General features: G+C 41.7%; 1 protein-coding gene across 1 annotated transcript in view; it reads left to right on the forward strand.

The window, feature by feature from the left end:
• LOC111870673 overlaps positions 1 to 14,973 on the forward strand; it is a 72,377-nt gene that overhangs the window by 23,477 nt on the left and 33,927 nt on the right. The window contains exon 4 of the mRNA XM_023863140.2: positions 12,445 to 12,586. Coding sequence (XP_023718908.1) covers positions 12,445 to 12,586 — 142 coding nt within the window. The remainder of the gene's footprint in view (positions 1 to 12,444; positions 12,587 to 14,973) is intronic.

Raw genomic sequence — 14,973 nt, forward strand, 5'->3', positions numbered from 1 at the left:
GGCCCTCTTAAACATTATCTTTCGACTGAACATTTTCCCGACGATGAAGCTATAGATAGGGAAGTCACCGCCTGGTTCCGACAGCAGCGCAAATAATTTTATGCTGCTGGTTTTCAGGGCTTGTGAAACGTTGGGCCAAGTGCCTCAATGTACAGGGAGATTATGTTGAGAATAAAAGCATTTTACGAATCAGTACTCTTATTTGTTTAAGTTCTATATCCATTTGTAACTTACTTATTGACTTAGCTACGTATATAAAATTATGTTTGAAGTTGATAGCAGCGATATCCCACGATAATTACTACAGCCAGTTTAATCATCCTTGTGAACTGTTATAATAATATAGGCTTACTTATTTATAATTTAGGGAGAAATTGAAGTTCAGCAATGTTACATCCCTGCACACCGAAGTACTGGGTGATGTACTTGAAAACCTACAGTTTCATGTCTCAGTGTAGAACCGCAGCAGCATTGCCCCTCGTACTTCCTGAGCATTCCACAGGATGTCACTACTTGTCTTATGGCCACGGCTTCTGTGGATGTACTAAAGCAACCCTTCGACTTCGAAGGGATTATGGCCACTTCTGTCTCCGGATTTAACACTCCCTGGCTTGTTTCTATTTTGTGGAAGGGAGGAGAGTTCATAAAGAACGAGTGTACCGAGAAAATTCCAGAAATGAGCAGAGTAAAACAAATAGTACAATGGACATCATATGGAAGAAACTATACGGAACTCGAAAGGTGGCCTGTAGGACTGATGCATGTAGTCAGAACAAAGGAACTCAGCATTTTTCTGAACAATCGTTCAAGTTTTATATTCTGTGAGATATGAAATGTGTACAGTGTTTTTGGGCCTATGTTTTGGTACGGGTTTAAATAGACAATTCTGTTGATAATACATTATGAGTGAAGCAGTTTTCATCTCTGACGAGTATTCATGGCGAGAGTTCTGTTATTAGGCAAGTACAGTTTCGTGTTTAATTATATTTCTGTTTGTCATGAAGCTAATATCCTAAGGCCCCGCCTTCTCTCTTGTGTTGTAATTCCCACTCGTAAAGATTCTGTTGCCTTGCAGCATTGATGAACTGGCAGGGGGTTCCCAGACCAGTTCGTCTACGCGTTCATAATATAAACGAATTCCATACACCTTGTTTCCGTATCAACACCACCGTCTTCACTGTAAGCGTCCATCTCGGTTGCTTGTTTCATTCGCTCATTACATTCTGTTTTCATGTTTCCTCTTCTTCTTGGCCTTATTTCCATTTGGTTTGTATCCGTTTCCTTTTCTGCTACCATTTCAAACAAAAACAACTGGTGACCCTCCAGTTAAAATGAAACTTCAAACTTTCAATTTGTAGTTACACAGCCACGCTTCATATAAAATTTCAAGCTTGAAAGGGAGCCAGTGTTCATAGTATGTTCCTTTGCGTTGCAGGCGGATACCAGCGTTTCGGAAGAACTTGCTGCCTTCATCGTCAGGGTCGAATTGAGTAGGCCTCTCCTACCCAGTTCCCGCTTCCCGTTGTTTCTGAGTATCCATCTTTTATGTCGCCTTGCATATATAAACTGGCTCCACTTCCATCCCACCTTCTGTAGCCCTGAAGGTGGAGGGTAGCTTGTTCCCCCAGTTATCAGACTGCAGAAGACCACACAGTGTGGATCACACTTAGGTTTAGCACAGTCAGGGGAGTGCAGGAGTTCAGATACAACGACCATATGAAAGGAGATGGCCCAACTGTTACCTGCCACTCAACTTCAGTTTTATAGGACGGCGATGTGCGGGGTATAGCAGATCTCGTCAGCCAAGTGTAAGCGTCGTATTAGTTTCCTCATATTGACCACTTTGTATCACACACGTCTTTTTCAATTTGCACATGCATTTAAATGAGACGCCTCCGCTGTGATGGAAACCAGAGGTTCACCGTTGCCGTTAGTGGATCCTATCCATGAGCAATTTGAGTCCAGTTTACATGTACGTAGACAACCTGTTCATCTTCCTTGGTCTTCGACGAGGTTTCCCAACCAAAATGACCGAAATGTTTCACTCGTCCGACCTCCATAGCCTTTGTTACAGGAACTAGTTGTACAGATAAAAATAAATGTTCCTTACTGTGTAATATTCTCCATGACTCACACAGTTCACTGAAACGGGTGTAGAATTGTGAAACAGAAAGAAGTAGGGACTAAACGCGCTTATGGTTCAGACTGTATGCTTTGTAAGATTTGAGATTTCCACAGCAGCGAAAATGAATATTATACGTATACGTGTATATAGTCTTCTGGACTACACCATCATGTAGTTTGCTGGTTGATTACCAACATTGTGGAAGAACGTACGGCCTGCAGAGTAGAAGATGGAGGCGGTGTTTTTCTTCGAAACGTTGGTACCCACCTAGCAAACCAGATAGACCACAACATGGATGTACTTTAAGTCTTTTTTGTTGAGTCTTCAAATATTTCTTTCTTCTCAGACCCATCTGTATATATTGATGTTAATAATAAAATATAATATCGCTATTGCAGCTAAATAAATTTTCAGATTAAAAGAAAACCACGAACTTACCACTTTTCATTTTATAATTTAAGAATGTGTGACTTTTGAGGCAGAAATTGAGCGTCTCTGACAGGTACAGGCCACAGGCGCAGAGTTCTACTGAGAATGGGACACAGTCATCATTGTCGTCATCAGCCTGTCATAATGATGATCATAACTGTTATTTCGCAGCAACAATCAGGAAAGTAATCTCTGTGTAAATGTTTCTTGTGTTATAAACGCGTCCTGTATGCTATGCTGAAAACTCTCTGATGTGAGCTCTATTTTGTAGAATCGACATTCAGTTACGTCTGTCATTGCTACAATTACTTTACACTCGTAAGTTTTGTGACGTACCATATTTCGTGGTACGGTACTGTAAGTACGCCACGAAACATGTTGATCGTGGAACCGAGTTTGTTAACCCTGTTCTAATTAAGGGGCCTGGATATCTGAATCTGTGGCCCAGAATCCGTGAAACCCTGCCTTTACGGCCTATGAGTAACCCGCTGGTCTGGCACAAGGATGTTTTAGAATAATTCACTATTATTGACAGTTAAACACGAAGGCGTTAAATCGTGTAAATCAAACAGCATGTTTTTCCCTGTTTTCTTGTTCACTCTGTACATGCATTTGGTTTTATATTGTTAGGGGCAAGGTGATTATTTCGACAAAATCTTCATCTTTGTTTCCCTTTTTATCGCCCTCTCTGCCTCTCCTTCTAGTCCGCCTAACTAAAAGGTTTTCCGTGTCTGTGCCACGAGTAACACTGTAGCTGGACCGACAAGAACCAAGCAGCCAGCAACAAGACAGGATAGTTCTCATTCACCTGCATTCAGAGGTAAACAGCGCCTGATGCAGCAAGATATGATGTTCTCACACGATTATACAAGCGTCTTGTTGTTACTTCACGTCTCATCCATTGGTAACTTTATGAAAACCAAAATAATCCATTTTCTTATAACAATCTGCTACTCATTCTGCTTATATCAGAGCAGAAACCTGTATTATGCCCTGCATATCAGAATACTTAGAGAATTTCGACTTGCTTCCGCCGAAAATTTTTACCAAGAGAAAGTTGTCCCTGTGCTTAACTAATTAACCACTACGCCATGAAGGCGTGTGGGGGAGTGCATGTATAGGTCCACGTATTCTTGACCTTGGCACTATTTGGAGGTGAGTGGTCAGCTTCACGCTCCTGCCACTTTACCCCCCTGAGAAAGAGCGCCTGGTACCCATTGGATCTGAGGCCGGATATTTTGTGACAGTAATTGTCATCTGCGATGTGGTACCTAATAATCCATTAATTGGTTTGGGGTACATGGGGCGGTATGAGAAGATGATAGTCTTTCAGAAACATATTGATATTGATAGCAGCAAACAGAATTCAGATTATTTTGTATAAATTGTTACAAAACTTGTTATTTCTGCTATTAAAGAAACTACGTTGTTAAACATAATTTGTGCAGGACTAATTAATCAGAAAAAAATCACCCACCTTCCACTTCGAAAGTTTATTACACTTTTGAAGAATGAAATCTGTCTAAATAAGATTAAAAATACAGTTCCAACTTAACGGAAATCACTTCGTGTCTGTAACAAAGCCCACTTTGTGAATGCTATTTAGGGAAATAATCTCTGTTTTACTGTGTCCCATGAAAAGATTCCTCGAAGGCGGGTGGACTCTCAAGCGGCTGGGAGATGGAAGCATATGAATTCAGAGCTCAGGTGATGTCAGCAACTGAATATTTCTCTATGAAGTAGTTACTGTAGAGCTTAGTAGTATTCAGTGCAAGGTATACTTCATATAAGTATAGCGTCGAGGTCACGACATCTAGAGATTGTAGGAAGTTCTCAAGGGAAGTATAGCACTCCTACAGAGAGTATGAAGTTCTCAAGTCTAGTGTCGAGGTCACGTCGTCTAGAGATTGTAGGAAGTTCTCAAGGCAAGTATGGCATGGGGATGACAGCCTCTAGAGACAATGGGAAGTTATGAAGATAAGCCTAGTGTCTCGGTCATGGCGCCTGTAGACAGTAGGAAATTCTCCTCTGATGAAATTTAGAGAAAATGTGGCCCTAGAAATGTTTTATCGATCCCTCGAGCTATGAGCTAATACGTGTATACATAGCTGCCACATGGCGTCAAGGTTCTCTAGCCTAGGATAATCTCAAGGAAGCGCAACACACAGTCACAGATAAAGATGCCAATATATAAATGCAGAAACTTAGGGAACAAAAGCAGCTCCCTAAATCTTTGATTTCAGTCAGCCCTCTGTGCGAGCGATTTGGCGCTAAACGTGTGTCGAGCCCAACAGCTCTCCCGGTTTTGGAAGTTCAGCAGTTCCTCATCAGCACTGTTGTCCCGGACGGGGTCGTCTCGCATTCTTTACAAATAATGTTACCATGAACACTAAAAATATGCAGTTCCTTCCATTGCAGTAATATACATAAAACATTAAATCAAACTCAATGATGGAGAATGGCTCTTCCTAGGAGGTCCAGCTGAGTAGGATCTTATCCTCTTTTAGATCTGATGATGGAAGCAGATTACTCTTCTGAAACATCATATAATTTGAGTATGTCTAAGACGATGGACAACGTCCAAGAATAATTTTAAAATGAAAAACAGACCATTGTCACAAAGCTTTAGCAGATAATTAAACCAAGCAAATCGTCATATTTGAACGGAAAGTGAAATCAACAGAACACGCCACAAGCACTAGGCAACGCACTAATTTATGCCAGGTACTCGAGGGCTAAAGCTCAGTCGTGGAGATTTCACTTCTTAAGAACTTCTTGCGGTAGAGTAATGAAACATCATGGGAATATTTCCGAATCATCAGTCTCTAAGGTCCAGGTAAAATGAAAGGCCATAAAAGCATTATGACGCATGACCAGTCGTCCAGTATCAGGTCTGTTGAAATCAATACTTAGATCAAGAGCTCTTTTTTGCAGCCTTCTGGGTACCTTCCAGGTTCAAACAGTCAATTCGAAGGACCAAGAATCAATCGGACAAGAATTACTCTGCGAATGTTAATTTGTAAATAGGGAATACATACAACAATTCCTCGCCGACAGCCATGGAATTTACTTTCTTGATAAACAGCGCGTGTTAATGAGATCACTGCCTTTCGGGAAACGGAGGTCAGGGGAAGGACGGTCGCTGTTAACGCCCGTCAAAGTCTAATGTGTTTGATCCTTCACTAAACACAACTCCACTGGAGAGGGCCCATTGTCACCAAGACGTGGACCGCTGTGGGATTCTGGAGCCTGGTTTTGGATTCTATTATAGCATCGCCCCTGGAAGATTCGTGTACAGGAGTAAAAATGACGAACACAAAACGAATTGCCGCGGTTAGCGAAGGATTGCTTAAATCAGTTTTAAGTGCGTCCTTTATATTGAAGGGAAGAGGCTGTTTTCGAAATTGCACGCTGTATCGTCAGAGAAGCGAAACTTCCTTCCAGGATGCGCCTTGCAGTTCTGTTGCGGGTTATTTAAAGGTGCTTACCGTACCTGAACACTATAGCGTCAGATGAAGCTCGTGTCCAAAACGGTATATTACTGTCCGGCATTTTCCTGGAAGAACTGAGGAAAAACATGAAAACCTCAGGATAGCCAGCAACCCGGCCGAGATTTGGAAGGAACTCCTCCCAAACACAAGCCTAGGGCTTTACTTCTTTAGCATCCTGCTCGATGCGCCTTGCATTGCTACATTGATTAACCGAACACAAAACGTTAGCAACTACTTCTACTACTACTACTACTACTACTACTACTACTACTGCTACTACAAAATATAAAAATAGTCGCACAGCTGTTCAAGAAATTCCTTCTTTAATTTTCATTTCATGCATCCTGCTGTGTTACAGTATATACAACTTATTTATTTGTTTACCTCCCATACAATACGTACAATTCTCCGTATGATGAGGCTCCAACTATTCCATTAATTATTGGGCCTCCTATACAGTTTTATAATGAAACACTGAAATGTACTATTTGTCGACGGATACGTATGTAAAGTGGAACCAACGACTGATTCGATGTTAAAAAACATCAATCAAATTTTAATTTTGTTTTTTATATATGACTTTTATTAGTTTTAAATAACCTAATTATTGTATTCTTATTGCAAATTATCTTAAATGATTTATGACATTGTATCAAATTTTGCGTACTGCAGTTCAGTGGTGTACGTTTGTTGAAGTGTGTTTGCCTGATGATGGCCACTAGTGTCCGAAACATGTAGCAGAACTATATCTGGTCATTGTCCTTAAAGTTCTTTTATTATTGTGTTGTGACGGTCAAATAAATAAGTTGTATATAATTCCCTCTATATTATGAAAGTTCGTTATGGTGATCACAAGAACTCGTCCCTGAACTGTCATTGGCCAGGTGAATCCAGTCCATACTCTCCAGCTCTGTTTCAAAATCCATTTTGTATTATCCTCCCGTCTACGTCTACATCCAGGTGATACCGTCACCTCAGGTCTTCAGATAAAGCCTTGTATGCATACCTCACCAATCCCAACAATCTTGTAAAGAATACGGTTTATGAAACAATTTCTTTAGTCTTCTGTCATTTCATCCCTCTAACGTACAAATGCTGTTCTGAGCACACTACATTTTAATCTACGATTTTAGATAGCAGAATTACAGACGAATAGGTTTCACACGAACGGTAGACCGCGTTCCCAAAATCCAATTTGTTCTTGATTTGCATGAATGTAATTTAGATTTATTAGTATTGTTCCAAAATATTTTAACTTTGCCAAATTTTCGAACGATATATTGGCTACCTATAAACTACCATCGGTTCAAACACGTGAACATGCCAGTGTTAAGTGTTTGCCTTTACATTAACCTCCTTGCTAACGTCTAGTCGCTGTTCTGTATTTTCTTGATGGCATTTATGTTCCCGCCAAGTAATTAACGTCAGCAGCATATACCGAAGCTGGGTGTGTCCTATTCAGTTACAGTCTCTCCTGGTTTCCTTGGGCCTTTATAATGGAGTGCTTTAGTGCAGCGTTGAAATGTAACGGTCCTAAAGAATCTCCTTGTTTCAGACCATTCTAAATTGAAGTGCATCAGATAAATGATTATCTTTATTGTTTACATCCTGTTGTGTGTCGTGATGTGGTATTTTTATGTAGTTATGAAACATGCATTTTGGCTAAATTTTATTATATATTTTTTGTTTCGTCGTTGCGATGTAAGCTTCCTCGTTTCTTGTGTATTTATAGATGATGATATCTTCCGGAATTCGTTGTTGTGTTTTTATAAACGTTATAAGTGGCGCTCGCGTGAGATGTCATTACTAGTTTTATTATATGTTTCTCCTTGATTTCCTTGTGTGCTGTCGTAATTGAGTTGTTTTCTCTTTGGAGTGTGTTGTATACTTCTTTATGTGAGGATGCTAGCTCTTAAGTTGTTCCTATTCGTGGTTCAGTGTTTACCTATACAGACGTTAATTTAGGTCTCCTTTAAATGTACACATATTTTCCTACGCGTCGTTTTTGGGCACACCAGACTCAGTGAGAATACTGTACAGTACTTCTCTCCTTACTGAATCGAAGGCTCTTTTAAAGTTCAGTTGGTTGATGTACCGTCCTGTTGCACTCCCATCCTCTCCATAGATCTGAAGATTGCAGGATGCCCGATCAGAAGTTGGTCTATTATATCCAGTGGTGCGCCGATATCCCCAATAATTTTGTCTACCCGTGGAGTTAACCTCGAAGGAAGAATGCTGGACACAGTTCCTGAACGTAATTGATGACAGTTATACTACTCTCTGATTACTGTAGCCCTCTTATGGAGGAGGCGGGTTAGAATACCTCCACCATAGCCCTGCGAGACGTAGAAGGCGAAGAAAAGGAACCCGGTGCCTTGGGGCATAACTAGGCAACCTGCCACTTGGGGGACAACGTGGTCCTCCAGGTTGGGAGTTGGACGCAAATTTGACAACCTTGCTCTGTAGAAAAAAAATCTTGTAGCGAAATCCGAAGAAGTGAAAACTAGACGGTCTAATTCCCAGGAAAGGACAAATCTGGCAGAATCTTTTAAGGAAGTGTATGGATTAAAAAAAGGGCTGTTTTGCCAATGATAATGATGATGGTGATGATTACTGTAGTCACTTTTATCGCCATTTTTTTTAATAAACGCAATAATAGTTTCCCTCCACTGCTGTGACAGTTCTTTCATATCCCAAATACAATTCGTAAGTTGTGGAGTTCAGAACGTAGCGTCTTGCCCTTTCCTTGGACAGTGCCTGGCGATTCATATGCACTCAACTTTACAATAGTAATCTGAACTCGAAAAAACCATACTCACGTATGGTGTAATAATTTCCATCTGCCGTCGCCATTCTTTTGCAAAGTTTGTTTTAGTTTGGTAACGCTTCTCATGGTCCTGTATTTTTTCTTACTGTTGGTTAAGAACTTATTTAGTTTGTATTTCAAGTAGGTGTGTTCAGTTTTATTCATGCCATTTCTCCTAGATCTCGCTTTTATTCTTCGAACGTGAATAGGCATGTTACGAAAGGTATGCTCGTACTGCATCATTGTTAGTAGTGAAAGGCTGTCGGTTAATGCAGACAATAGAATTGTTTCTGCAACCACACTGAAGGTCCTGAAGGTCAAGCCTTCTGCTCTGTGAATTCACATTTGAACGCACTGCCCTGTCGTTTTCCGGTCAGCGAGATGGCTCTGTGTTATTCGCGGCTTTAGGGCTGACTTCTGAGAGTAGCTCTGTGATTTTATTGAAGTCTCAGAAATCATCGGGATGCCTCTTTGTTATTGGAGACTTTAAGGCTGACTTCTGAGAGTAGCGTTGTGATTTTATTGAAGTCTCAGAAACCGTCGGGATGGCTCTATGTTATTGGAGACTTTAAGGCTGACTTCTGAGAGTAGCGTTGTGATTTTATTGAAGTCTCAGAAATCATCGGGATGGCTCTATGTTATTGGAGACTTTAAGGCTAACTTCTGAGCGTAGCTTTGTGGTTTTATTGAAGTCTCAGAAACCATCGGGATGGCTCTATGTTATTGGAGACTTTAAGGTTAACTTCTGAGAGTAGCGTTGTGATTTTATTGAAGTCTCAGAAACCATTTACAGATTAAAGAATGACTGTAACTTAGCATACAGTGAAACTATATTAATTAGTAAGGAAAATGTATTTTGTACGATCTAAGTGGTAAACATTAAGCCTTTTTTTCCGGGGAAATGGATGTCACTTTCCATTCGTTTCTTTTAGTTGTGCGAGGAAACAATAGCGATAACTCAATGCACGAACCCTCGACAGTGATTATGTTCAACAAAGACCGAAACTGCACTTTTCATTGGAGCCTCGAAGTAAGGAAGACCCTAGCGGGGGCTTCACCATTGCACACCTTCTAATGCTGAAGCCTGAGAATGTAGCTGTGGGCATTTACATCCGCGTCTCTTATACGCCCCTGTGTTGTGGCTCATAACCCAAGGAGTAAGTTTACCTCTGCCTTTATCTCTTCCGGGCTCGTTAACACACTGCAAATCGCTGGACTGAAAGAGAGCCATTCACTTGCACATCATTTCTCAAAGGAGGGGCTTTGTTTTCCTGTGCAGCCAGAGGAAGGATACGTACCAGTAAAGAAGACGTGTAAAGTTGCCACAGTTCTGCCAATCGGTTATTTTTATTCGGCGCAGGCACAGGTATGTGTTCTTCGTAGGGTTGCTCTTCTCGTCGGTGTCGCAATAATATGGCAAACAGAACTTCTTAGACGGAATAACACGCAAATCAAGAAATTAAAATTTGCTCATATGCATTGCAATGAGAGTCACATTCAAAAACTTTACCGCAATACTTGCACAGCCGTGGTTGCCGTACATATTGGTAGCTATATGGAGTAAATGTGGCTGTACCATTTTGACCTCGGCAATAGATGGAGGTGAGTGGTCAGCTTCAAGTCCCTGCCGGTTTACCCCCGGGTATAGAGCTCCCGGTACCCATTGGATAGGAGACGCGTTGGCCCCAAAGCCGGTCTGGACGCTATGGTAAAGGTAAAAATCTTTTTGCCTTGCCGGGAATCCAGCACGCACCCTGGTCGTTATACCGACTGAGCTATCCCGGCTATACCTTAGTACAGGTGACTGAGATTCTTACCGTGTTTTATTGTTTTTCATTTGAATGACCTTTATTTCGAAATCCGCTGTTCTGTTATATCACTGTTACAGATTTTACTGTAAATCCCAATTAAAATATCTTATTTTCCCATTTGGTATGCTGTTTATTGATTGCTCCTCCGTCTTTATAGCATAGCGTATACTAATATAACACAGAGTATCCCAGGGGGAAAGGTCAATATTCTGGGAGGTCATAATAACCTCATTTTAAGCAATAAAGTGTATATGTGCACGTGTCCTATTCCGAACGGTTTCCGAGATGCAGCTATTTCACTGTACAATACTTTGGTTTTGGCATCCATATTGTTCTTCTCTCCGGTCGTACTAAGCCACTATCTGAAGCATATGAATCGTCGTGAAGCGTCATTTGGCCGTTGTGACTGTTGATAGTGATATTGTAAGAGTGTTGTGAAAAATGGCACATCTTTATAAATGCCGAATATACTGATATGCAGAAAACACAGCTCCTCGATCGTTGCGTGCGCGTCTGTTGGGGTTCCCACGTGATCGCTATCCAACCAGTCCATTGGTGCCCTGTCTGCTATCTAGCAACAGTCTCTGCGCGGATCTACAGAAAACACAGCCTGCCTCACTTCCTCTATTGTGACGTCACCTCGCACGCGTGAACATGCCTAGCGCGCGCTGCATAACAACGGTCTGTCCTCGGATCACAGAAAACACTGCTCCTGTATCGTGGGCTGTGTGTGTTGCGGTCGCTGCCGGGCAGTGGGTCGATACGTGACAATACTGTTCACTGATGAAGCTAGTTTCACCCATAACGGAATCAGCAACATATGTAACTCGCATTGATGGACTCACGAGAATCCACGTGGTACTGTGGAAACAAATTTTCAACGTCCTTTCTCTATCGATGTGTGGTGCGGTATGATCGATGGCATGTTGATTGGTTCCGGTATTTTAGACAGTCGTATGACAGGACGCTATATATACGGAAATAAATGCCCGTAAACTGCATGGATTCCCAACGAAGGTGTGAAATGTGAATGCTGTTTCATTTCCTCAGTCAGCATGAATTCGAAATTCTTTCAGGAGTGCATTTGAACAGCTAATTCTAAATTCCTGCTATTTATTTAATATGCTTAGGCCCTATAATCTGAGAGTGATGCGTGTAAAACGATATTGAAATACAAGAAAACTAGTTTGTTGAACATGAAACAGTGTTCACAATACATGAAGAAAGCAGTCTTCTGGGATTTGGCACCGTGTATATGTGGTGTTAACCGACGTTTCGGAGGACTGCTTTTACCGGTTCTCATGGTCTCTTCGCTTGCGGATTTCTTATATTTTTCCTTCTACCCTGAAGATGGAGGCGATACGTTCCTCCGAAACGTCGGTTAACACCACATATACACGGTGCCAAATCCCAGAAGACTGCTTTCTTCATAGTCACCGCCGCGAAAGCCTCAAATCTTCACAATACATGCTGGAAGTCTCACACGATTCTAAGTGCATTCATCTACCGTCTGTTCCATGTCTCAGGAACGTGTAAGATTTTCCGTCGCGATGCTGTCGGTAACATTTTATAGTCGCATGGTTCGTGGATTGCTTTCCTGCATTCGTTCTTCAAGAGAACTCCACAGAAGAATATGTTAGGATGTGTTAGATCTGGTGAAATGGGTAGCCACAGTCTCTTCGAAATGGCCCTGTCTCGACAGTGTTTTCCGTTAGGGTGCAGGACCATTCTGTATCTTTATATTGTGCTGTGTTGAGCTAATTTCGTTCTTGTCTGTTTCAGATTCAGGATAGATAACACAGACCACATCATAGACGTGAATAAGGGGAACATACCATTTGAATACGACCAAGTGAACATCATCTGCCCTGTTTACATGCCGGGTACACACGAAGAAGATGCTGAGAAGTACATCATTTATAACGTGAGTGACTCTCTTGACACATGCGCGTCTCTGAATTGCTAATTCAAGCTGTATACTTACATCATGTGACCTCTCTCGGTGTTTATGTCCCAGTTGTTTACATTGTCCGATATCCCGTCCAGAAACACTTCTCAGTATATACGAGTATAACTGCAGTTGTTCAGAGCTGTTCAAATCAAATCGTTAGCTGTCTCCATGACACGCTCGAGATATTCCTCTTACCATTCGCGTCCTTCTGGTCTGGATTTATATCCCGTTTTGGGAAGACCAGTGAAAGATACGTGTGTCGACAAAAACTAACTATTCGTTGATTTTCAACAATAGGAATTATTAAGAATGTTGCCTTCTGTGATGTGGCGCCGTGTAGGTATTGTGTAAACCGACGTTTCATAGGAACGTGAGGTGGTAGCTGCAGCCATCCGTTCACATTGGTTCCTCGCTCGCGGTTCCTCCGAAACGTCGTTTTACACAATACCTACACGGCGCCACATCTCAGAAGACGGCATTCTTCATAGTCACCGCCGCGAAAACCTCAAATCTTACAATATAAATTATATGAGGTATCCATGGAAACATAACAACAAAGGCCTTGAAATGGAAACCGGCCTGGAAAGGGTCAGAATGTAGCAATTTACATTCCTCATCCACCCGTGTCTTAATACGTTCCTCCGAAACGTCGGTAAACACCACATCTACACGGTGCCACATCCCAGAAAACTGCTTTCTTCATAGTCATCGCCGTGAAAACCTCAAATCTTACAAGTGAACTGATGATATGGAATGAAATCATTTTAAAATTAAGAGGCTGCCTCCACCATGTGTATAAAACCGTTATGAAAAAGTGGCGGAAACATTTAAACCCTTTTAAAATTAGGACTTTGAATATAAACATAAACCGGAAACCGAACAGTATAATTTTGCCGAACTTTTTTGGACATAGAGTTGAACTGTGAAACTGAACTGATAATTTCCTCTTGCTTCGTAGTGCAGTGCTTGACAGTTTGTTATTATTTCATAGTTAAATGGAATACAAAACATACTAAATTAACATTATCTGTGCAAACAGCAACAGGTCCCAGTTTCTTCTAGTATCTCTTTCAGCCGCGAATATTATAACAACGTCAGGAAACAGCGTAATCTATGAGACGCACTCCCTTTCCGACGTCTGTCCATGTTGTGAAAGCTGCCACCAGCAGGTGACTAATAAAGAGGGGTGTTCCGTTTTCTGTAGGAAAAGCCTTGTAACTGAGGTATTCAAAAAGTAAAGCTATCTTTGTAACAGGCCGTGGAGGCCTATAGGGTTGTGAGACGTCGAGGCTCCCACATTGTCTCTAGGCAGTTGGCTCACAGATGGCGGTAAGGTTACCGGCGTCCCTTTACCTCCCAGGAAGATCCATGGTAGTCATTTCTATTAGAGGCTCAGTAGACCCCAGGGCCATAGTGCGGCTGGAAGGATTAGATAATTTGAGAAATCCAGTGACGTCATCGGGAATCGAATCCGCTACCTTTCGGCTTGTAGTATAGTGACTCAACCAACAACGCTACCGCGTGCCTCCCTAACTGAAGTTTTGAAGTAAAAATGTTCTTGTTGGCCAGGCCTGACATCGAATAAATGGAATGTAAGCGAATGGTCTGTGAGATATGGCGGTTTCGGCAGCTACCTGAATATCCCCCTATCCAATGGGTAACCGGGGTTCTATCCCCAGGGGTAAAGCGGCTGGGGCTTCAAGCTGGCCACTAACATCCATCTAGTGCCGAGGTAAAGAATGGTGGAGCTATAGCTCCACTCCCCCGTTCTGCTTCATGGCGCAGTGCTTCATTATTTAAGGACTGCGAGAGGACATTTAAGGACATTTGCCTACCGCCATAGCTGAATTACACGTCATATTTACAGAAGGCAACTGCGCTTTCAGCTTGTCTTACGTGGACATGTGAAACTAAAAGCAGGCAAATTATAACCAGGTTTCCATCTGAACAGAGCGTGCAATTCGATTTAATTGATATCTTTAATTGCTATGCAGCCGTTTGATTGGTTATTCCTTCGGATGCGAACGTCACCGAAGTAGAATGCGAGGCTATGTCAGCATTCACTCCCAGGCGTCCTTGTATTTCGCGGAAGCTATACAATAGCTTTATGTTCTGTTCGTGATGTCTGACACCATGTGGGGAAATACGTCCCTTCGATATTTATACCGTTTTGAAAGTGGACTCCGGAATCGTTGCATCGCTTCTTAAACGCCGTCTGCCGATTGCGTTCCTCGTCTTGAAGCAACTGAACAACTGTACACTTGCTGCATATGATAAATATAATTGATTTAGGAACTCTGAGTATTTCACAGTGCGTTATGTATGCACTGCATTATTATTATTATTATTATTATTATTAT

Source organism: Cryptotermes secundus, unplaced genomic scaffold (assembly GCF_002891405.2).
Source record: "Cryptotermes secundus unplaced genomic scaffold, Csec_1.0 scaffold3020, whole genome shotgun sequence".
NCBI classification, from domain to species: domain Eukaryota; kingdom Metazoa; phylum Arthropoda; class Insecta; order Blattodea; family Kalotermitidae; genus Cryptotermes; species Cryptotermes secundus.